This window comes from Zalophus californianus, chromosome 3, assembly GCF_009762305.2.
Source record: "Zalophus californianus isolate mZalCal1 chromosome 3, mZalCal1.pri.v2, whole genome shotgun sequence".
Classification (NCBI taxonomy): Eukaryota; Metazoa; Chordata; class Mammalia; order Carnivora; family Otariidae; genus Zalophus; species Zalophus californianus.
This window is the reverse complement of record NC_045597.1, coordinates 56,453,326-56,477,101: the sequence shown is the minus strand read 5'-3', so window position 1 is coordinate 56,477,101 and position 23,776 is coordinate 56,453,326. Positions and strand designations below refer to the sequence as shown.

The 23,776-nt window shown below is 48.0% G+C and overlaps 1 protein-coding gene across 5 annotated transcripts in view; it reads left to right on the top strand.

Annotated features, from left to right (window-relative positions):
- RUBCNL (rubicon like autophagy enhancer) overlaps positions 1-9,361 on the top strand; it is a 40,194-nt gene extending 30,833 nt beyond the window's left edge. For all 5 annotated transcript variants that reach the window (XM_027588427.2, XM_027588430.2, XM_027588428.2 and 2 more), the window contains exons 10-14: positions 2,737-2,975; positions 3,915-3,976; positions 6,363-6,516; positions 7,050-7,140; positions 8,391-9,361. In XM_027588427.2, coding sequence (XP_027444228.2) covers positions 2,737-2,975; positions 3,915-3,976; positions 6,363-6,516; positions 7,050-7,140; positions 8,391-8,503 — 659 coding nt within the window. In that variant the 3' untranslated portion in view covers positions 8,504-9,361. The remainder of the gene's footprint in view (positions 1-2,736; positions 2,976-3,914; positions 3,977-6,362; positions 6,517-7,049; positions 7,141-8,390) is intronic.
- The last annotated feature ends 14,415 nt before the right edge of the window (positions 9,362-23,776 follow it).

The following is a 23,776-nucleotide window of genomic DNA, read 5'->3' as shown; positions in this document are numbered from 1 at the left end:
ACTCGATAATATTTATTGGTGGCCACAACATCATTACTCATGGTATTTTCACAGTCATGCCCAAATAGGCACAAAGCTCCAAAAATTTGAGTTGCCTGAAATTTGAGTTGCCCTATGCACATGTTTCCAGCAGAAGGCAATGCTCTGCCTTCTTGTTTTTATTTCTCATACTGTAAATAAGGCCTTCTCACGGTTTATTGAATGCCTTTTTTTTTACAGTTTTGCATTTTTTGTTGGTGATTTAGCTGTTTAAAATATCCCCCACGTGTAGTACTGAAGTGCTTCTAAGCACGAGAAGGTTATGATTTGCTTTATGGAAAATATACATGCATTAGATAAGCTTCATTCAGGTGTGAGTTATAGATAGTTCTGTTGGCTCTGAATTCAATGATATAACAAAATATACTATAACAAAATAATATATTAATAATATATTGGTAATGTATATATAAGATTGTTATTATTGGTATATTATTGGTAATATATATAAGGTTGTTAAAAATAAATTATAACAAAATATATTAAATACGGTGTCTTTTAGCAGAAAACACCACATGAAACAAGGTTATATACTGACCAGTTGGTGAAAATGTTGTTACCACAGGCTCACAGAAGCCTAAACCTGTATTTCCCTCAGGAGCATACTTCAGTCTTCACGAATTTGGTGTTCATGACAACTTTATAGAACATAAACTATTGTAAATAATAAGAATCAATGGGTGCTACCGGGGTCTGAGGGATAATTTGGGCAAGCACAAAGGCATTAGCTCCTCACCCTTGCCCTCCGTTGAATGCGGCAGAGGATGAGGGAGCTGTGATGGCCAAAAGCTGGAGCTTCAGAGCAGACATGGGTGGGAATCCCACCGGCCAGCTCCCTGTGTGTCTCTGGCATATGCAGCTTGTTATTCCCTGTCTCTGCTCTCATCAGTGAAATAAGGGAAGTAATAGCCCCAGAGAATGACACACCATAGGTGAGACTTTTAACCAGAGCATGACACAAAGTGCGTGCTCAGTAAAGGATTGCTCCTGCAGTCACTCAGGCCCTGTTGATTGATTGATTGATTGATTGATTGGTTTTATTTTATTTTATTTTTTTGGTAAACATATGTGCAGAAGCATACAGGACTAGCAATGTACTTAACTCATTGAAAGCTCACTTTATGCAAGTAACATCTCTTTTCATTAAGATATAAGCGGCCTTGTTTATTCTGGAAGCTGGTGTGAGGAAACTAGATTTAGAATCTGCAGTGTGCCAGGTACTTTGGTAGCTGCTTTCTCACCCAGCGATTCATTTCATCTTCGCAGCCTGTATCGTCTAATATTTGTATTATACCTTATGGTATTTTCATTACAAAGAAACCCGTGAGTCAAAGGGTGAATGATAAATACCATCCTCGCTCATCTTAGACTCAGATGTTGAGGGAGGGACACAGGGGAGACTTAACTGAATTGCTGTCTTCTTCTTAAACTTGGTGGTGGGTACCCAGGGATTTGTTGTCTTTGTCCCTATACCTTTTGCTTGTGGATATATTTTGTTAGATATATTTCTGAAAGCAATGCATGCTCATTTTAGCAAATTAAAAAATGCGAATGAACGAAAATCCTTTCTCCCGTGCTTTAGAAGTATTCACTACTGGCTTTTTGGTGAGGATCCTTTGGACTGTGTATGTGTGTTTTTAAAAGCAAAATCAAGGTCGCAGTATACCTATCTGGGACCGGATGTCCACTGCCCACCCTCATCCATGAAATTCATCGGTTCTCTGTCATTTCATTGTTGAGTGCACCATACTTGTCTAGCCAGTTGCTTCTTGATGTATCTTTAGATTGCTGTCCCCCCTCCCACTATAAATGTGCTGTATGAACACCTGTCAGTATCTCCATGTGTGCATGGTTAGCATTTCTGTCTGGTGTCACGGAAGTAGGATTCCCGCTACACACTGAAGAGTTAAAGTATATCATGGAAATGTCCTCCGAGAAAGTTCCCTCCTGTCAGCCCTGAGAGTGAGTGTCCGCCCCTCTGCACCTCGCCTGCTCTGGGTCCTCTACTTTTGCAAGAGTTTGATGCAAAACCAAAGAGTTCACTCAACATGCACGTCTTTGTTGTTGAGATGGTTTTTCACATCATTCCTGGTCATCGGCATTCCGTGTTTCCACGTCTCACCTATTCCCATCCTTGGTGCATTTCTGTAATGTGTTTCCCACGGATTTATCCAGGAAGTCTTTGGGGTGCTACTCCCTAAGAGTGTATGTAGGGTGCTTGACAATTTACCAAGCACTTTCGGTCCATGTGATATCCCAGAATCTAGTTCTGAGTTGCTTTTTATGGGAAGAGATTCCCACCAGCCCTCAGGCTGCCTGCCAGCCGGAGGCAGAGAGTGGACGCCCACCGGATTGCTAGACTCTAAATCTCCTGTTCTTTTGGCTACGCTGCAGTTTACAATGCCCGTCTTCCAAATTCAGGAGTACTGGGGCTGGGGGGAGGTTTCTCTTTTTTCTGACACCTGTTTTTGGAAAGCAACACTCGGGAGTGGCCATAATTGACGGCCTCCAGTTCCCGCCCAAGGTTTTCGCAGTTGCTGCGGGGTCCAGTGCAAACCCAGCAGTCCGAGGCTTGAACCTGGGTGGGAATGGGAAGCGGGGGGCAGAGGGCGGTGGGCTGCCAGCCCAGGTGAGCTGTGCTCCGCCCCCCCACCCCCCCCCCCGCCCCGCCCCGCCCCGCCCCGTGTGCTCTTGCAGAGTTTGTGAAGCGCCTACGGTACTGCACCTACCTGGGGAAGTATTTCTGTGATTGCTGCCACACGTACGAGGAGACCTGCATCCCTGCCCGGATCCTGACCACGTGGGACTTCAGGAAATACTACGTCAGCCATTTCTCCAGACGGCTGCTGGACGGCCTGTGGCACCAGCCCGTTTTCAATTTGCTGAGCGTTGGCCCCGGCCTGTACGCCAAGGCCAAGGAACTGGACAGAGCGAGGGTGAGCAGCTGCCTCCGCGAGGGGAGGCGGGGCCGGTGGCGCCAAGGTCCCTGGCCGCGAATGCGCCTCGCACGGTCTCCGGGCTGACCCAGGCGGACCCTCCACGGGGCGGATTTACCGCCAGCCGCTGGAGCTTTAGTTTCGCGAACCCCCTTCCAAGGCCCCGTACCAAATTTCCTATTTACGCATAGTTTTGCATGTATACGTAGCTTTTGAAATGTATTTATTAGTAGTTTTAAAATAAACCTGTTTATGTTTAAGGTGTACAGCATGGTAATTTGATATTCAAATACAAGTGAAATAATTACTGGTCAAGATAATTAACCTATCCATCTCCTCGCAGTTACGGTGTGTGTGTGTGGTGAGAGCACCTGAAATGTACTCTCTTAGCAAATTTCCAGTCCTCAATACAGTATTATTAACTATAGTCATCATACTGTATATTAGATCTCTAGATTTATTCATCCTACATAACTTCACCTTTGTTCCCTTTGACCAACATCTCCCCATTTGCCCCACCTCCCCATCCCTGGAGAGCTCTGTTCAACTCTTTGCTTCTGTGTATTTGACTTTTTTAGGATTCCACGTGTAAGCGAGACCATGCAGTTTTTTCTTTCTGTGTCTGTCTTATTTCGCTCGGCACAGTGCCCTCCAGGTTCATCCATGTTGCCACAAAGGGCAGGATCTCCATCTTTTATACATAGTTTTGTGTTTTCCTCAAAGAAGGCCCCCAACAGTTGTGTAAACTTCAGGCTCCACTCAACATGGGTCCCTCCTGGACTCAAGTCAGGAACCCCTGCTATATAGACTGTTTACTTCAAAGGCTTGTCTTATAGAGTTGTAGCATTTCAAAGTTAGAAATAACATTTAAATTGGACTTATACCTTTCCTGTGCCATTGATCACATTAACTTTTCCTCCGTTTGGTTTCTCACGTTAGGAAACCCGGGAGCAGCTTTTTCATATCAAGAAGCTGTTGAAGACCTGCAGGTTTGCTGAAAGGTACTGGGGTTGGCTGGGCCAGGCCAGGCCTGAGGGGCAGGGAGGGCTGGGAGCCTCGACACACCTGCCAGTCCCCTGGGTGCCACCTGGTTCCCACCTCCTCCAGTCCACAGGGCCCCTTAGCACAGCAACTCCCTCGGGGCCCCTCCTTGGTGATGCAGACCCTGTCGTTAAGGTTACTAAACTTCCTGGCTCACGAGTAGAGAACTTAACATGTTAGAAGACTTGGCCAAAACAAAGATGAAATAACTCTAGCCAGTGGCCATTATTATTATTGTTGTTGTTATTTTAAATTGTGATAAAGTACACATAACAAAATATACCATCTTAACCATTTGAAGTACACAATTCAGTGACATTAAGTACATTCAAATTCGTGTGCAACCGTCACCAACATCCATCAACAGAACTTCTTTATCTTGCAAAACTGGAATTCTATATCCATCTAGCAGTAACTCCCTCTTCCCCTGCAACCACCATTCTCCTTACTGTCTCTATGAACTGACTCCTCTAGGTACCTCATATAAGTGCAGTCATATAGTATTTTCCTTTTGTGACTGGCTTATCGAACTCAACATAATGTCCTGGAGGTTCACCCATGTTGTGGCATGTGTCAGAATTTCCTTCCTTTTTTAGGGCTGAAAAATATTCCATTGTATGTATCTAACACATTTTGTTTACCCATTCAGCCATCTTGGGTTGCTTTCCCTTTTAGCTGTTGTGCATAGTGCCGCTATGAGCATGAGTGTATCAATGAATCGAAAGCCCTGATAGAGAGGTGTGTCCAACTGTCATTACTGTGTAGTATTCTATAGTATGATGTGGTGTTAATGTCAGTATTGTTCTCTTACTGGTAGATTTTTAATCTAGTAGATTTTTAATATCTTTATATTAAAATAGACTTTAATATCTCTATAGATATTAAACCTAATAGATTTTAATATCTGATAGATACTTAGATTTTTAATACTATTTGTTATTAAAAAAAACTAGGCTTTAGGTGAGTCTCTGTGCACATCCGTAATATGTCCTTAGGGTAAACTAGAGGTGGAATTTCGGGCAGCCATGGCATAAAGGTATAGGCATGAATTCAATGACAGAGATAGAATTTTTTAAGTGAAAAAATAGGTTACTCAAGGGGTTAAGATTATCTGTTACAATGGGATCATAGTTTTTAAAAAACTGTTTTGTTTTAAAGCTTCTTTCAGTTTCTGATCTTTATTTAATGATAATGTATTGCTTTTGAATTAAATTTCTTGGGGCGGAGCACGTCTCCTGTAGTTATTTGGCCTTAAGCTCTACCTCATGGCGGTGGTGTGACAGGTTAATTACTTCTCAGACTGTCAGTTTTCTTGTCTGTAACATATAACATTCCCCACAATTACTGTCTACAAAAATTTCTTGAGTATCCATTCTGTGCTTCAGATAAACAATCCACAGGACTCATGGTTACGTCCAGGGGGAAAGCACACACCCATCATTGCCGGACTGTGTGTTAGACACAGATGCACGGGGCCCTGAGGACGCAGAAGAGGCAACATTTGGGTCCTAAGGGGTGGGGCGGGGAAGAGGGCCACAGAGCTTCTTGGAGAAAAAGGCTGAGCTTGAAGAGCAAGTCGGACTAAAGAAGAAGTGTCAGGGATCCCTCAGCAGAAGATGCAGTGTGAGCGAGCATCTCAGGCCAGATGGAGAATTCAGCCCAGTTTGGCATGACTGGAATGTCAAGTCCAGTGTAGGCAGTGGCTGGCTTGGGCATGCGTGCATGGTGATGCCACTAACTGATTTAGGGAATTCAGGAGGAGATCAGTAGGGGTTGGAGAAAGTTACAATCAGTATGTGAATGTCCTTGGGACACACAGGTGGCTACGGTCAGCTCACAGTTGGATGCTTGGGTCTTGTGCTCAGTGGTAGACTCCTGGATGGGGGAGTCGTGCACCTGCCTACGAGCAGTGCTTCTCCTGTTGGCTGGACAATAGTCAGCATGCGGATGGACTTGAAATTGAGCTGGAATGAGTAAGGTAGTCTTTTTTTTTTTTTAAATCTCAGTACATGTTTCCAAGCCTTGAAAAATCAATGTGCAGTTGTCTTTTGCTCAGTATCTATATAGGCAGACTACAAGAGATAGGTTTTTCTGCTGGTTCAGCTTTTTGAAATCCGCTTTTATGGAATTTTAAGTTCCTGGCTTCCAAACAGACTTGCAAAATGTCAGATGGTGAGTCAGGTCAACTTGCTCTTGGGTTTTGTTGTGTGTGTGTGTTTTTTTTTAATTGAGTTTAAAAAAAATTAAGTGTGAGCACCAGAGAAAACCACTGCCCGCTCAGCCTTCTTGTGTCGTGGCCTCTGCGTGGGTGGCTGTCTGAATTGCTCTTTGTTTCCTCCCTGGCAGCGAGCTAAAGGAGTTTGAGCAGGTGCCGAGGCATTTGACTGATGAGCTCCACCTGTTCTCCCTGGAGGATCTGGTCAGGGTCAAGAAAAGGCTGCTGGTGCCCTTGCTCAAGGACATTCTAAAAGCTTCCCTTGCACACGTGGCCAGCTGTGAGGTAAGGTGCACCTGGGACTGGTGTGTCCCTGAGCTGTCCTTTACCCATCCGGACCTGGGATGGGTGTTCTGCACTTGACCTCATTTAACCCCCACCAACTGGGAGGGAAGTGCGGGGAACACTATTTCCAGATGAGAGAAATGAGGTTCAGAGATATTCGGTAACCGCCAAGGCCGTCGTGCTGGCAAGTGGCAGGGCTGGGAAGCAAGCCTGGGCCAAGTGACTTCTTAGTGTCGGTGCCAAGCCCTGCTCGGGGCCTTGCCTGACTCCCATCTGCCCTGCCATGCCAAGGACAGCCGTGTGGACTTGGGATCCAGGGCTGTGAAATCTCTCCAGGCAAAGCAGATGCGCACCTACCGTTCGCATTCGTTTACTCTACTAAGCGTGATAGAGCAGCCCGTTCCTTCTAGAGCTGGGGTTCCAGACACTTAAAAACAGATGTTTATAAAGTTCTGTAGAAGTAGTGACTTGGCTTTTCCATCAAAAGAAACGTTGCCAAGGAGGATTTTAACTTTTGGCCCCTTCTCTTGCAGTTGTGTCAAGGAAAGGGCTTCATTTGTGAATTTTGCCAGAGTACAGCCGTCATCTTCCCCTTTCAGACCGAAACATGTAGAAGATGTGCAGGTATCTTAATAACTTCATAATGTCAGCTTGATAATAGCTTAAGAACTGAAGCACGAAATTAGCCTAATGGCAACTTAATCATTCAAGTGCAGCGTTGCTTAAGGTATAATGATGCTGGTGCGTGCTTGTATGTTGGGTAGGAGCTCGTGGAATTTTGGGTGCCTGGGGAGGAGTATTTGGGTGGGGTGTGGATGAAGGGTGACGTCTCCCCATATAGTGTTTGGAGGGAAGAGTGGTCCCCCTTTTCCCTGTGCCCCCGTTCTTTCCCACCAGGATAAGCCACAGCCACCGCCCCAGCTTTAGAATAGGATCATGGTCATGCCTAAGGCTGAGGTGCTGTCTCTGGCACCTTTCGCACTCCAAGGGCAGTTTGAGTCATTGTCACGGAGACCATGTACCCTGAAAGACCTAACGCATTTACTGTGTGGCTCTTCACAGCAGAGATTTTCAGACATTGTTTGACTGTATGTGTTCATGCTTGAGGAAATCCCGTGATCTCTAAGCTGTCTCGTGGGAGAGATCTGACCATGCATTCTGCCTTTACCCTTGATAAGAGCCATTCGTCCCCTTAGACCACACCAGCACTGTCTCCCCGAGCCCCTTAGGCAGGATCGTAGGAGAGGCTCCAGGGCATGGATGTGCATGCGGAAAGCTCCTGGGGCGTGTTCTCAGGCTCCACACCGGTGGGGGTGTGAAGTCAGCAGGACTTGGCAGAGGGAGAAGGTGAACCGTGGTGTGTTAGCAACGAAGGCTCAGCACATCTCACAGGGCACTCTGAAGCAAGATGGCCTTTCGCGTTGTCACATACTGGGGACAGGGGCCAGCCAGACCTTTAAACCCCGTGTTGATCAGTCACCGGATGTAGGCCAGTGCTAGCAAAGGGAGATGACCTTGAGGGAGGGAAGGGAGGGAGGCAGGTCTCTCCAGTTAGGGCCATTTCCAGTTAGGGCCGCCTCCTGAGTGTCAGCTACCAACACTCTCAGCAGCTGGGGCAGCAGTCCTGGGGCAGATTGGGGTGTGTGTGTGGGGCGGTGTATGGCAGCATCCCTTGCATCAGACTCTCTCAGCCTCGTGTTCATGACATACCGGGGACTTCAGAATCCCGCAGTTTCCACAACCTTCCTCATTTCCTGTTGCACGACTGGTTTCTGGATTCAGACAACCTCTCTCCCCAGGGTGGGGATGAGCATCTGTACGTATGTGAGAAGACGAGATAGGACGATCGCTGATGGCTGTCCTCCTACTTGTAGGGTGCAGAGCTTGCTTTCACAAGCAGTGCTTCCAGTCCTCCGAGTGCCCCCGGTGTGCACGGATCACAGCTAGGAGAAGACTTTTGCATAGTTTACCTTCTGCAGCAACATGATGCCCTGAATGTCGTGGAAAAGACTGTTCAACATGCCTTATAACACCGATTCGTGTCTATTATTCATCATATCGTTTCAGATGTTGAGTATTGTATGTTAAGAAAAAATGGCCAATATTGTTTTTTATTATATATATTTAATGTTTTAAAAAGAATGCATGTGTTTGTGTTATTAAGCATAGGTTTGTTCCTGGTGGTTTTGTTTACAAATGTTCAGTGTTTTTGCTGCTACTGTATTTTTTTAAAGAGCTTTTTTTTGATACTTCTTAAATCGTATTTGAGTGGCTGTGTGTAGCTAATATTGGAGCCTATTTTTGTATGAATTGTAACTGACAAGACAAATTACCCTGTTCCTCTTTCTATAAAGCTTGTTTTGTGAAACGGATTGGTACTTTCAATGAACAAAAATGCAACCAGCGATCTGTTTACTCCCGGTTTTTTTCCGACTTAAATGCCATTTTGTAATTGTATCCCTATTACGGAATTTCCTTATTCCAGGGTTGGTATAGAGAGTACACGTTACTTCTGCAGGTGCATCAATTTCAAGAGGAGCTTGAGTTGCTTGGCGGTTCCCGGAGCTGCTGGTTGAAGTAGTTGACTCTCTGTAGCTCTCTTAGAGGCGCACAAATCCAGCCTGCATTTGTCATCTCTCTTCCACACACTAAGTCAAGGGAGGCACCGCTGGGTAGAACGTCATCCCTGCCCTTTAGGATTTTGTCTCATTGATATAAAACTGAACATAAGGTATTTACAGACTTAAATTGTGAGAAACTACTGTCAATGAACAATGTGATTTTAGTAATAACAATAAAATCATAGACATCAATTAAAAAGGTGAGGTAAATCACTAAACCATTATGAATTTATTTTTCCTAAGATTTCTTTTATTTATATGCTTTCTTGAGACATGTGAGTCTGGTTTATTTTCTCCCATCTCCTATGTACTGTCTCCTACTTGAGAAAGGTCCTGGGCCTGGGTCCCTTCCCGGCACATCTTCAGTCTGGAGCTTGGGGGTCATAGCCCCGGGACTCACATGCCCTAATCCTATTCCAAATGAACTTCTCCAACAGGAGGGGCAGGCAATAGAGTGGTACTGGTTCTCCCCTAACCCCGTCCAGTCGTGTGTGTGTGTGTGTGTGTGTGTTATTCAGTGGGATAATATCAAGCATGTGAAAGAAATGAGTGTCTCCTACCAATCTGGTATCTGCTCATCCTGTTACTTGTTTTCACATCCCGGATGCATCCAGAGCTGTGCTCCCATTCACTTAAGCCAGGTCTCTCTTTTTTTAAGATTTTATTTATTTATTTGAGAGTGAAAGAGAGAGCACAAGCAGGGGTTGTGGCAGAGGGAGAGGGAGAAGCAGGCTCTCCGCTGAGCAGGGAGCCTGATGCGGGGCTCCATCCCAGGACCCCGGGATCATGACCCAAGCCGAAGGCAGACGTTTCACCGACTGAGCCACCCAGGCGCCCCTAAGCCAGGTCTCTTTTAAACAGAAATTTAGGTACATGGGATAAGATAAATAAGATCAAATTTAAAGCAGTGTTTTATTCTTACCCGTAGCTTATAGTCCTTCTTAGGAATCAAGAGTCAGACTGGTATGTTAATATTCCTTATAACATCTCTATGAATTTATGTCAACATCTTCATTTCACAAGTAAGACAACAGGCTGGGAGAAGAGAAATGACCTAAGTTCCCCCAGGTCGTGCCTGGGAGAGTTGGCGTCGGCATCTGAGCCCCCCTGCCTCCAAAGCCCATGTTCCTCGCCCCTACCCATACGCTATCTTTTTGAGATAATACAAGCAAAACCAATCCTAGCTTGTAAGTGCTGGTCAGACCTTAGTTAGCGGCATTGGGCTGAGGGCTTTCTCACTCATCCTCTTGTGTTGCTTTGAAGTTTCTGCGGCTTCTGCCATGTACAGTCTGCTGTGTTTGCACTGGAACGTGTACGTGTGAGCCTCCTCGTTGGTGTTGAGGAGGGAAGAGTGCACAGTCGTCGGCAGGAGGTGAAGAAGGTGATGCTTTTGATTTTTTATTTTGAGGAAGAATGAGGCAACATAAATAGCCACTCAATGGGTTTGGCTGAGACGTGGTCCCTCCCCACTGTGGTCGTGGACGCTTCTTCCCAGTGAGGTGCCCCTTAGAACCCAGAAGTGGCCTCAGCGTATGTGCAGCGCCCTGCGGGGAAGTGATTAGTTATGACATATATTGCTCTTTAACGGGACTCACTCACTCTCCTGGTTTTTCCGGGCAGCTCGTCCCTGGCTGCCAGAAGGAAGACGAGGACTTGGTCTTTCCCATCAGACTCGTACCCGCTGTGAGGTATCAAGCGGCAGTGCTGTGGTCCCAATGATCCGTTTTGCCTTTACACTGTTCACTTGGGACATTCCAGTAACATGTCCCTTGCAGCCACGATTCTCAGCTGCAGTAGGGAGTTATGCTGGGGACAGGGAGGGAGGAAGGGTGAGGCATCTCGGAGATGTGCTGGTGGGTTGACCTGGGTGAGAATTATTGGATCGATTCCCAGATCTGCCATTTCATATTCGTGTGACTCTGGAGGAGCTACTTAAACGCTCCGTGCCTCTCTTTATAAAATGGGGGATAATAAATATATGCAGCAGAGGGCCTGGTACAAGCAATTATCAAGTGGTAATATTTAGGTCTAGACAAATTAAAAACTGAGTCGTACCACCTATTTTCTGTGTATCTTTGAGTAAGTTACTCTGTGTCTCTGTTTAGTATGCGGATTAGAACAGTACCTACTATTGTGGGTTGAACTGTATCCCTCTGCCAAAAAAAAAAAAAAAATGTTGAACTTCTCACTCCGGGTACCTGTGAATGTGACCTTATTTGGAAATAGATCTTTGACGATGTAATTACGATGATGTCATACTGGATTGGGGTGGATCCTGATCTAATGACTAGTGTTCTTATAAGGAAAGGGAAAATTTGGACAGAGACATAGACACAGAAATCACAGGGAGAATGCCATGTGATGGAGACAGACCCTGAGGCCATGTGTCCATAAGCCAAGGAACACGGGGCTCTGCAGGCAAGCAGCGGATGCTAGAAGGGAGGCGTGGAGCAGATTCTCCCTCGCAGCCTCAAGAAGGAACCAACCCTGCAGACACCTTGGCTTTGGACTTCTAACTTCCAGAGTGGTGAGAGAAAACATGTCTGTTGTTTTAACCCCCTCGGTTTGCAGTCATCTTTGCCACAGGCCTGGGAGACCAATGCACCAACATTCAGGGTCGTCAGGAGGGCTAAATGGTGAGTGAATGGCACGGTTTCTGGCGTCCTCCTGTTCTCGATTTCTTACCTTCAAGCATCAAGACACAGAGAATGGACTCTGAACGGTAACAATGGCACGGAAACTATACCATGTCTCGATCTGTGGGTGTCTGTACGGGTAGATCCCCACACACAGAGCAATGGCAACTGAGGCTACCGCCGCCTCTCCTACTCCTGCCCTTGAGCAGTGGGGAGAGCCACCCCCCTCAGGTGGTAAGGGTAGCCACGAGCTTGGAAGGTGCTGCTTTGAATCATCATGGGAGTGGCCGGGGAAAGTGGCGATTACCTCACATGAAAAAGCAAATGAATCCATCTTGATGTTCAGATTTCACAGAAATTGGAATATACTTTCAGACCAATCTCGAGGGGGGCGTTGATTGTGAGCGTTAAAAAGACCCTTCCTTTCCCTCGTTGCCTACACAGGGTGCTCGCTGCTGGCCACACTCATGGGCGTCTGCGTGTAACGGGGACAGATTCTAGCAGCCCTGCCCCATCCCAGGTCCCTGTGGAGGACCTCAGAGGGGGAGAGAGACTGCCAAATAGAAGGTGTTGTGGTGTCCTATGGAATAACTTTGGTTGTGGACAAAAGAGGTCACTTTCGTAGACCTTTGCTCTAGGTGCTTAGAGTGTCAGCCTAAGGCTCCAACTTCAGATCAAGTCTGAGGCATCACTGGACACCCATCAGGCAGAGGAGAAGATCCATTACAAAGGCCATGAAGGAGATAAGCAGAATATGTGTCAAAGTATGAACTGGAGCTGGAGGTTGAGGGCAGGCCAAAGTGTCCTCAGTGCTGCCACCCAGCCCTGGGCATGGGGAACAAGGCTCGGGCTCATGGGACAAGGTGCCCACAGTCACCCCTAGGGAGGCAGGCAGGGGCAGGGCGGCAGGTAAAGTAAATAGAAGTCGGAGAGCAGGTTTAGTTGAAACACTGCAGGAGTGGCAGGATCCACTTGGGACACCACCACGAGAGCTCATGCCTTTGGCAAAGGGCTTGACTATAGATCTGAAGTCTTTCACCTACTTTGCTTCTTTCGGAGTCCACAAGTGTCAAACAAGAGCACCTTGCCTTACCACCGAAGGTGGAAGGCTCTAGGGGACAGTTTCCAATAGGAAATGGCTTATTAGTAACCAGACCAGGGTGTGGGTAACTGGAAGGATGAACGTGGGTGTGGGTGTGTGTGTGGGGCGGGGGGACACAAGCCAAACTCGCCCGTGTATAACGATTTCCTCGGTCTTCCCAGCTAAGTGAACTTTTGCTAACCGGTGATGTGTTCTCCCAGTCCTGTACTAACTTCAGAGCTGGGAGCAGGTGAGGACTGCAGACAGTAATTCTTTACGCTCATGGCTCTGTTTGTGTCAACGGCATCCGAGCCTGTGCTGTGTGGTAAAAAGAAGGAAATTAATATTTATCACATATCTATTATGCAGCAGAGACTGAGGTTTTATGTTTTAAAATAAATGGCCAGAAAATGTCCCTGGGGAAGTGACACTGAGTCACTTAAAACTTAAAACTAAGTAACAGAGTTGACAGACCCCACAGTGAAGGCAAGGGAGGGAAGAAGCCCCAAGTGAGGAAGGGCAGCCCAGAGGCAGTGAGGCAGACCGCAGGCTTCTCTGGGGAAAGGTGCGTAAACGAGCATAGAACTGAGGGATTTGGCCTGGGAGGAAGCCAGAAAGGTTAACAGGACCCAGAACATGGAGCCTAGTGAACATGGAGCCAGTGAGCATGACGGGCTTTGGACCCAAAAGAGGCAGGAAACTTTGAAGGATTTGGGGAGAGAGAGGCTCACAACTCAACCTCTACACAGGAAGATAATGCTGGGTCCGGGTTGAGGTTGGATGGGAGCCAGGAACTGTAGGCTGACGAGATGAGGCTCTGAGCCAGGGCTGCCACGGAAGAAATGAGAAGGGAAAGACGCTTGAAAAGGCAGGAAAGAACTGGCGGGAGGGGAACGAGGCACTCGTTCTCAGGCATAAACTTCGGGGGAGCCTGAAAACTCAAGATTCAAGAGAAATCATGTTTTGTGCAATATTTTTTAAAAAATTAATGTCAAAAAACTCATGATGAACAAAATATCAACATTTCAAATAAAGAGAGGATCCTACCGGCGCTGGCTCACCTCGGCCTCACGCGTCTGCCCCGAACCCCAGCCGGGGTGGGAATGGGGGGCACGCAGGAGACACTGTGGCCATGGGCCACAGAGTTGACAGACTGCAAATTTGGGTCCAGAGCATCCTTTTGGCAGAAAGAATGGCAAATACAAAAGACCCCAGGTGCAAAGGAGCCTTCCATGTGCAAAAAACAGACAGAGGGTCATGGCTGCAGGAACCGAGGGGGCGATCAGAGAGCAGGCAGGAGCTAGATCGTGTAGGGCTGCCCAGGCCATGGTAAGAGTCCGCATTTTTCTCTGTGCGCGACAGGAACCCACCGGGGGATTAAATGAAGGCGAGTATGTGCTCTGCCCTCCCTCGAAAGGGATCACCTGGAGAAGGGCGTGTGTAGGGGAGGAAAAGGCGGCAGGTGATCAGCTGGAGGTGGCTCCAGGTCCAGGGGAGAGAGAAAGATGCCTGGAGTGTCAGTGGCGGCTGTGGAGGTTGAGGGAAGTCTGTTCTTCAAGCGTCAACAGACCTGGAAATATACTTATGCTCTAATGTGAGGTGAACCAAAATAATGTCTTTGGCCATGATCACAAGTGGGCACCAACTCAGCACATGGGGAGATGGGTTGAGATTGAAATCTCTCTCCTTTATTTCCACCGCAGTTAAATTGCTCAGGAAAGACGGGGAAAATCATCCATTCCTCCAGCAGGTGGCAGCATTGCTTTGCGTTCCACACATCACGCGCCTCAAGCAAAGAGCATGCCCCGCAAGGCTACCAAACTCTAGGGTGGCTACCTCACCTTGGTGTCCGTCCGCGCGGGAAGAGAAGCAGCTGATCACTCTAGAATATCACCCTTTAGGAAGGTGGTTGATCAGATTCTGCTTTAAAGATGTCATTTCCCATAAGGCCTTTTTAAAAGGAAGAGTTGGTTTTTCCTGTCTTTCCAGTCGTTCCCAATCACATACAGTGCCCTGGGTGGTTTCCTGACCAGTCCACAGTGTCTTTATCACCTTAATGGCGGGGCTCTCAGAGCTGTGTTTTCAGGCATGTAGAGGGGCTGGGTAGCGCAGAGTTTGAGAGCCTCTGGATCCAGACCACCTGGATTTCAAAGCTGGCTCTTATACTTATTAGTTCTATGACCTTGTGCAACTTACTGAACTCTTGTGTCTCAGTTTCCTCGTCTGTAAATGGGCACAATAACAGTGCCTGCCACGGGAGGCTGTAGAGATGAAACGAGTTGTAAGTGTAAAGGCTGCTGGACAGTGCCAGCCCCATGGCAAGCCCAGTAGGGGTGACAGCTAACATTGTCAACACCGTGTGTGTACTTGGTGGGTGAGAACAGCTTTGCAGAGCACCGAGTGCTCATCGCCCCAGACCGGAAGCAACTGGCCCCAGAATGTCTCTTTAGTCTTCCAAAGTTAACATCGAGGTGGTTGAAACCCAAAGCTGCAGTGGACTGAGAAAGACCTAAGGTGTGTCCCTGCTTCTAGAATGATCCATAGGCCAGCCCATGCAGAGGCAGGGTGGGTACTAAATTTGTACCTAGTCCAACTTCCCCTCCTGTGGGTCCTCCTGACCTTAGGATTTGGCCTCTGCTTGAACACTCTAGAAAGCACAGCATTTGCTCTCTAAGACTCCATCTGACCCTCTACCATTCGCACCCCTGATCCTAATTCCACATCACATCAGCCTCAATAAGTGGAAGTCTGCCCCCATTCCAAAGGTTCTTCAGGGAGAAGAGACACAAGAGGTCAACTTTGGCCCCCAATACTACCATTGTTGGTAAATCCTTAAGGAAAGGGGACTTCGGGAAAATTGATTAAGGAAAAGGGATCGTCTCTGAACTTAGCCTCCCAGTGCTTTTGGTTGGAAAACAGAAATTCATTACAGTATGATCTTGACCGCAGGGTCAGCCATGAGCTGGTCTTTCTTTTGATGAGTGTCTAAGTGCCCTGGGTCCATGAGCTGCATCAATAAGAGGAAAAAACATGGCTGGAGAATTTGAATATCTGCAGAACAGTGACCAAGATAGGGCTTTGCTGAGCTGAGTGAGGCCTGCCTCCATATTCCAGCTCCCAGCCCCCATTGTCAGAGTCACCCAAGAGGTGCTAGGATAGGGTTGAAGCCCCTATGGAAACATAGCTCTTATGTGCATCACTCAAGTTATATAACTGATGTGAGCAAGTAACCTCACCTCCCTGGGTCTTCATTTCTTCTGCTACAAGGTGAGCATAAGTGAACTAAAGTGGTGTTTCCAGATGTGAGTTTTCCGTAACATGAGTCCTTTGAGTTCCTCCATGAAGAAAAGAATTCTATGGCCTAAACAGAGGATTCACCAGGTGTGTATTTGCCACTCATGTGACATTTGGCAATGTCTGGAGCCATTTTGGGTTGTCACGATGTGGAGGAGAGGGAGGTGTGCTATGGGCATCTAGTGGGCAGAGACCAGGGATGCTGCTAAACATCTTGCAATGCACAGGAAAGTTCCCACGGCAATGAACTACCTGGCCCAAAGTGTTCTGAGGTGGAGGAACTAATGAGAAAATAATGAGTTGGGGATATATGTGGGGATATATGTGGAGTTCTATCACTTTCTTTCTCATTATTCTATCTCATTCTTTCTTCCACATTAGCATAATGAAGGTAGGGAGATGTATCACCATAAATTTTCTTTAACCCGGTATTTGTCAAACTTGTTTGATCTTGGAACATTCTGTCTCTTCACCCCCACCAACATACACCCACAACATTACCACAGCCTGTGAAACTGTCTCTAGATAGTGGGCCTTTTGGGGAAATGTGGCTAGACAATCCCTAAAGTTGTTTTCCATTGTAAAAACCATTTAAAGACATTTTCCAGGGTGGCCTGGGTGGCTCAGTAGTTTAAGCATCTGCCTTCGGCTGGAGTCATGTGTCAGGGTCCTGGGATGCAGCCCCGCTTCGGGGTCCTTGCTCAGCCCCGAGTCTGCTTCTCCCTGCCCCCCCGCCGTGATCTGTCTCACCTTGTGCTCGCTCTCTCTCTCATAAATGAATAAAATCTTAAAAAAAAAAAAAGACATTTTCCTCTGATGAGGCAGCATAATGTTGGGTTCTGAATAAAGCTTGGAATCCCGCTGCTTGAGTTCTGGGAGCTGGGTGACTTTGGACAAGTGACTTCTAAAATGGCAGAGGTAGCACCACTCACCGCACAGGGGTGCTGGAAGTGTGGTGGGGGGGTCATACTCGTGCAGTTTGCTGGTCAGCATCCACGCCCTCCAATCAATGTCAATCATTATTATTTAAGGGTTTTGTTATTTTTATTTGTAATTTCCTAAAGACTCAATTTCCTGGCTATGTTAGGTGTCAGATCTTCCCACAAAAGGGCGCTGGCAACACAGCCTTGACTGAAAATGTTTTCAAATCTTGGAAGGCCAGGCAGCTTTGGGGTCTCCTCAGTCTGATCTCCCAAGAGCTGCGGAACCACAGATTGCAGAGCTGGAAGAGACCCCGCAGATGATATAATCCAGTTATCAGATTTTGCAAATTTAAGCCACGGGAGGTTAAAGGTGGAGCCTGGTGAGTGTGCCTTAGGAAACCAATGTAGTCCCAGGAAATACAACTTTAGGTATGTTCTTTTTGGAGTTGGATGGTAGGACAGAAACTCTGTTTTTCTGGAAGCAGGGAAGACATCAGATGGGTTAACAGCAATGCCAGGCTCAAGGGAAGGGAAGCCACTGGTGTGGCCTCGGGCGGAGAGGGGACCGTGTGCCCTTGGACCACCTGAGGGAAATGCGGGGCTCCTGGTGCAGAACTCCTCCACTTTCTTCTTCTTCTTCTTCTTCTTCTTCTTCTTCTTCTTCTTCTTCTTCTTCTTCTTCTTCTTCTTCTTCTTTCTTCTTCTTCTTCTTCTTCTTCTTCTTCTTCTTCTTCTTCTTCTTCTTCTTCTTCTTCTTCTTCTACTTCTCCTTCTTCTCCTTCTCCTTCTCCTTCTCCTTCTCCTTTTCCCTCTCCTTCTCCTTCTCCTTCTCCTTCTCCTTCTTCTTCTTTTAAGCAGTTTGGGTCTCTATAGTTTTCTGCAACTAAGTTGCTTAATGAAGACAACAGAAAGTTTTGAAGACCCTATCAGATTGGAGACCTCATGACAAAGGCAACATTGAAGGTGTGTGTTTAAGGATGGGGAGCTCATTGTAAGCGAGCCTGCAGGGGTGTGTGAGTGTTGAGCGGGAATGGAGCCGGAGATGTTCCTCCTCCTTCCCCTTCCCCTCCCCCTCTCCACACTCTTCTTCCACCCTGCCCCCCTCTTCTTTTCCTCTTTCCCTTTCTTTGCTTTCTCTTCCTTCTTCCCAGCTCTAACAGTAAAACCCTTTTTATTTTGCAATCGTTTCAAGAATTACAGAAGTTGCAGAGACGGTACAAAGAATCCCCATTCCCCTTTGCCTGGCTTCCCCAAATGTTGGAATTCTACCAACACTTCTCAGGGACGCTTGTGAAGAACTGCCAAAAGGATGCTCTTTGACCTCCAAGCACTGAAGTGGGTGGTTTCAAAAAAAAATAAAGACATTCTCTTGCATAATCAGAGGTCAGTGATGAAAATCAGAAAATGAATATTGATATAGTGGTGTTCTCTTCTCAAAAACCTATAAACCTTGTTCAAAATTTGCCACTGGTATTCTACTCCAGAGTCATGAACTGCATTTATACGTCACACCCCTTCAGCTCCTTTAATTTGGGTCAGTTCCTCCGTTGACCTTGACAGTCTACTTACTCTAGAATGTTCCTCCATCTGGGTTTGTTTTCTCTCAACCGCCACCCTGTTCTCTGTTTGCGGCGGGAATATCACAGAAGTGAGGGTGTGTCCTGCTCAGTCAGGGAGACACACACTCTCCTTTCTCAGCTGCAGGGAAAATGCAGCCTTGCACTTTGCTACAGCATAAGGTGCTTCCAGCCGAGTGCCCAGCGCTCGGAGAAAAGCTGGGTTTCCTGAAAGAATGGCCCTTGAAATAGGTTTTGAAGAATAAGAAAAAGCTTTGAGATAAAGACTGAGGGGAAGTAATTCTGGAGGGAGGAAACAGCTCACTTGCTTGGGGGTGAGAAAGTGTATTGCGTTGGGGAGCTGCTGGTCATCTTGTGTGGCCTCTGCAGAAGCCTGCACATAGCACCATCTCTCACCTCTGGGCTCTAACCTCCCGCTGCAGTCCAGGCCACCACCCCTGCCGCCACAGGGCCTCCCAGCCATCCTGCCGATGCCCAGGAGAGTCCCTGCCACCTCCAGAGGGAGGTTGGCCAATGCCACCGTTGCCAGGTTCGAGGAGCAGTGAGCTCCTTTGGCTGCTTCCTTCTGGGGCTCCCCCAATGTCCTACCACCCCAAAGCTTTTCACTGGGCCTCTGCACCAGGAACGGTGTCAATCCCAGGACCTGGCAGATATGGCTGCTCAATAAATATTTTTTGAAAGATTAAAAAAAAGAAGAAGAGACCTGCACACAGCACGGTCTCTCACCTCTGGGCTCTGCTCACCTGTGCTCTCCTCTGCCTGCTACCACTTCCCCACCTCTTCCCTGGAAAATTCCCACTCAGCCTTCAGAACCCAGTACGTCCCTTCTCTGGCCGCCAGAGAGTGGTAAAGAGCATAGAGTTGGAGTCCAGTGGTCAAATCCTGCCTCTATCATTTTAGCAAGTGAATAATCTTGGGCAAATATTTAACCTCTCTGAGACCTGGGTCCCTCCTTGGACAAATGAGAGATTGTAGCTGTTACAGGAGTGGCTACCCCAGACAGGCTCCTCACTTCCAGGATGGACAGCTGGGCAAGTCCTTCTGGTGATTTCTGAAAGTCGCTGGGCCTTGGTTCTCATGCTTTTCCCTTCTTGTAAATTTCCACACTTGTGTGTGCTGCCATTTGGCCTTGTGTTAAATCCAGACATGCGGCTCACCTCCTTCACCATTTCCAATCAGGAATTCAACATACTCACCACTTTTGAGCTTAGTAAGGTCACTGCAGATTTGAGGGGCTGTGGGGAGATGACACGTAGCCCAAGGACTGGCCTTCTGCCCTCTTGGGGCCAGTGTGCCAGCCCCCTTGAACTCTGCCCACTCCCAAAGCCCAGGCATGCTGCCACTTTGGCTTAGTCATCTAGCCAAACTTCCACCTTCCCACAGAAGACTGAGAGGAAAAGTTGGATCTCAAGGTAGCTGATTTGGAGATGGCAGGACAGGTGGCCCCATCGTGGCCCACATGGCTGCCGGGCAAGCAGCTTGTAAGATTCGTCCAGGACCTGTGTCCCAGCAGATGACCCACCCTGCCCTTTACTTTCTCAACCCTCTTGACTACCCACTCTTAAAATCCTATGACACTGTCATCACTAGTAATAGTGTCACCTCCAAAATATTTTTTTAAAGATTATTTATTTGAGAGAGAGAGGGAGTGTGTGCATGCGTGGGGGGAGGAGGGGGCAGAGGGAGAGAGAATCCCAAGCAGACTCCAAACTGAGTGCAGAGCCCATTCCAGCACTCGATCTCATGACCCTGAAATCATGACCTGAGTCAAAACCAAGAGTTGAACGTCAAAATGACAGGGCCGCCCAGGCTGTTCTCACCTCTGAAATCTTAACTTCAAGCCTCCTGTTTTCTGAGCACCATCTTTTGACCCCCAGACCACTTACTGCACTGTAATGCTTAATTTTATGTGTGACTAGATCAAGAGATGCCCAGCTATCTGGTTAAACGCTATTTTGCAGGGTGTCTGTGAGGGTGTTTCCAGATAAGATTAGCATTTGAATCAGTTGACTCAGTATGTTACGGAGTATGTTACGGAACCTGGGCTAGATCGCCCGAGGTAAGAACCAAGCGGCACCCGGAGATCTTGGAGAATAGGAGGTTTATTTAATGCCAGCGGGATCAGAGGAGAGTGGTCTCCATAAGTCTGAGCCCCGAGCACAAAGGGGGCAATTTATACACTTCTACTTCCGCACACTTGGCACTTTTGGTGCACGCGCAAAGCGGGGCGGGGAGAAGACCCCGGAAAAGCCCCGGGGCAACGACTGGGACGCTCTCGCTCGCTTGATCAGCCATCTTAGGACACAGATTTCCCTTATCATTCCCCCCTTTGATGCCCCTCCAAATACCTAGTTTAGAGAACATCATCTTCATCTTCTAAGGGGCAATATAGTGAGTAAGGAGTAACTGCGGTCTGATTTTAGCAATTTGAGTAGTGATAAACCTAGTAAGGGCATTAAGAATACAAGGACCAAATGCCACTATGAGGAGAAGCAATAGGAGGGGGCCGACGGGGGAGGCGAACCAAGGGAACCATTGTGAGAGGGAATCCCACCAAGTTGTCTGCCGGAGTGTTTCCCACTGGCGATGTGCTCGTTCCTGTAATTGGGTCAGAGTTTCTTGGACCACCTCCGACTCATTAGCATGGAAACAACATTTCCCCTGTAAGACGAGGCAGAGGCCCCTTGCGCGGCGGTGAGCACGTCGAGCCTGCGCCTGTTTTGGAGGACCACTGAGGCCGGTGAATCGAGTTGGTGCTGCAGGGACAGGGCCGACTGAGTGAGGGCCGAAAAAATCCGCTGTGAGTTGTTGAATTAACCCCTGGTACTGAGCCTGAGACATCCCGATGCCAGTGGCGCTGAGGGCAACACCTGATGTGGCCAGCAGGCTCACGGTAAGAGGGATGGCCACAGGGGAGCGTCGAGGGCGGCTAGGAGGTCTCCATAGGAGTGGGGCCTCGCTCCCGGGGAAGGACTGAAAGATTGGGTAAGAGACTGACAAGCGTGCATGATTGATCGCGCGGGGTGATGCAGATGTATACACCTTGATCACAAGCCAGAAGTGTTGTTAGCCGCACAGACCCGACTGTGGCCCATGATGGGAGAGGAAGAGTTGCCATACAGTGGTACCAAAGCCAGAAAGGGATGATCTGAGGTCCCCGGTGCCAAGGTGGGAGGTGACATGGTGGATTGGTTGAGGATGACACCTGGTATTGGATGGGACTGGGCTTCATACAGATCCAGCAGTCAGATGCTAGGGGTGGATTTCAGTGGTTAAGCACTTGGTGGGAGGTGTTAATCATACCTAACAGTTGCGCTATAGATGCTTGCTGCGTGTAGATGGGGGACCCAGGGATGTGCCAGGGCAACTTATTTTCTGTCTGACTCTGGGGGTTGACCGTAAGGCTTGGAGTGAACATGGACTTTAACATAAATTTGGCCATGGGGTCAGTCCCCCTAGGGTGATACTGGCCCAACAGGAGAATGATTCCTGTAGCCCATGATGTGGCACTGGGTTCTAAGACTGAGATGGTGAGCAGTATACAGTGATTGTTAGAGCAAGAGGTTGGGGTGGCGCTGCGTGACACGGAAATCCGGATGTCACTGCGCTGTTTAGGGCACCACCTGGTGGACCATCATTTCACTCCTGGCCAAGTTGCCACCCATGACTCACATCCCCAGGCTTGCGAGCAGAACTGAGGGCAGGTGTTTGGCTGTTGAGGCATAGGGCCCCTTGAGTGAGGGCCATGGTAGGAACACTGTCTATGAGGTTCCCAGAAGGTATCAAGAAGCTGGCATCCATCAAAATGGAGGTTAACTTTTGGTGTGTGCCCAACCCAGGTGGAAGAAGTCAGTGGGGGTGCTGGTGAGAGATCGAGGGTGATAAGCTGGAAAGTCCATTTGCCAGTAATGGTGATATGAGACTTTGCCCCCCTTGCCTGGCCAGGCAAGCTAGAGGCAGTGAAGAGGAACAGCACACCAGGTAGCAGAAGACCAGGACTGACTGGGGCCAGGAAAACCACGGAATGTGCTCAGAAGTAGACAGCAGAGGGCCAGTAAAAGTGGGGTCTACGACCTCAGTTAGAGGGAGCCATCGTGGCTAACCCGTCAGCAGATGAAACCTGTGGACAAGTGAGTGCAGTAATACACCCTAGGGTCACCCAATAAGCAATGACAATAGTAAGCCTCTGGGGGAAAGTCCAGTCAGGAGGGGCAACGGTGTAATGTCTGACTCCCAAGATGAGGGAAACCATGCCGATGAAAGCCAGGGACCACGGTGAGCAGGGTCCATCATTCCATAGGGTCTCATTGAAGGTGAAGCCAGAGTGGGTTTGTGAAGTCTGGCTGGACTCTCCACTGGCATGGCTCCTCGTCCAAATGATGAGCTTTCTTCACTCTTGAGTGGTGGACCCACGGGGTGACACCTGAGACTTTGAGGGCAGTAGGGGTCATTAGAACAACAGTGTTGGGCCCTATCCATACTGCAGTTTGAGGGGGTCTTTCTTCCAATCTTTGACCCAAACGGAGTCCACTGTCTGGAAGGAGTGTACATGAGACCCTAAGGAGATTGAGACCCTCTCAATGGTGTACTTTTGTAATTTATTTAAGGTGGCCCCCAGGGCCTGAAGCTTCTCCTTTATCCCTTTATCTCCAACCTGATGTAATTTTCCTGGAAGGCTCCCTAGGCATGGGGGAGGCTGTCCATATATTAATTTGAATGGGGAGAAACCTAATGTTTCAGGAATGCAGCGAGCACGCATGAGAGCTAAGGGTAACCTCCAGCCATGGGAGGTTAGTCTGCAGGCAAAACTTTGCTAAGGTTCCCTTGAGGGTGTGATTCATTCGCTCTACTTTCCCTGAACTTTGGGGCTGGTAAGCGGTGTGGAAGCTCCAGGTGATGCTGAGAGATTTGGTTAAGACCTGTACAATGTCTGCCACAAATGCGGGTCCATTGTCACTATGGATTGTTAATGGCAGGCCAAACCAGGGCATGATCTCCCACAAGAAGACTTTAGCTACTTCCCGGCTTTGCTCTGTCCAAGTCGGGAAGGCTTCGACCCACCCAGAGTATGTGCATACTATTACTAGGAGATATCTGAACCCCCTGCTTGGCTGCACATCTGTGAAGT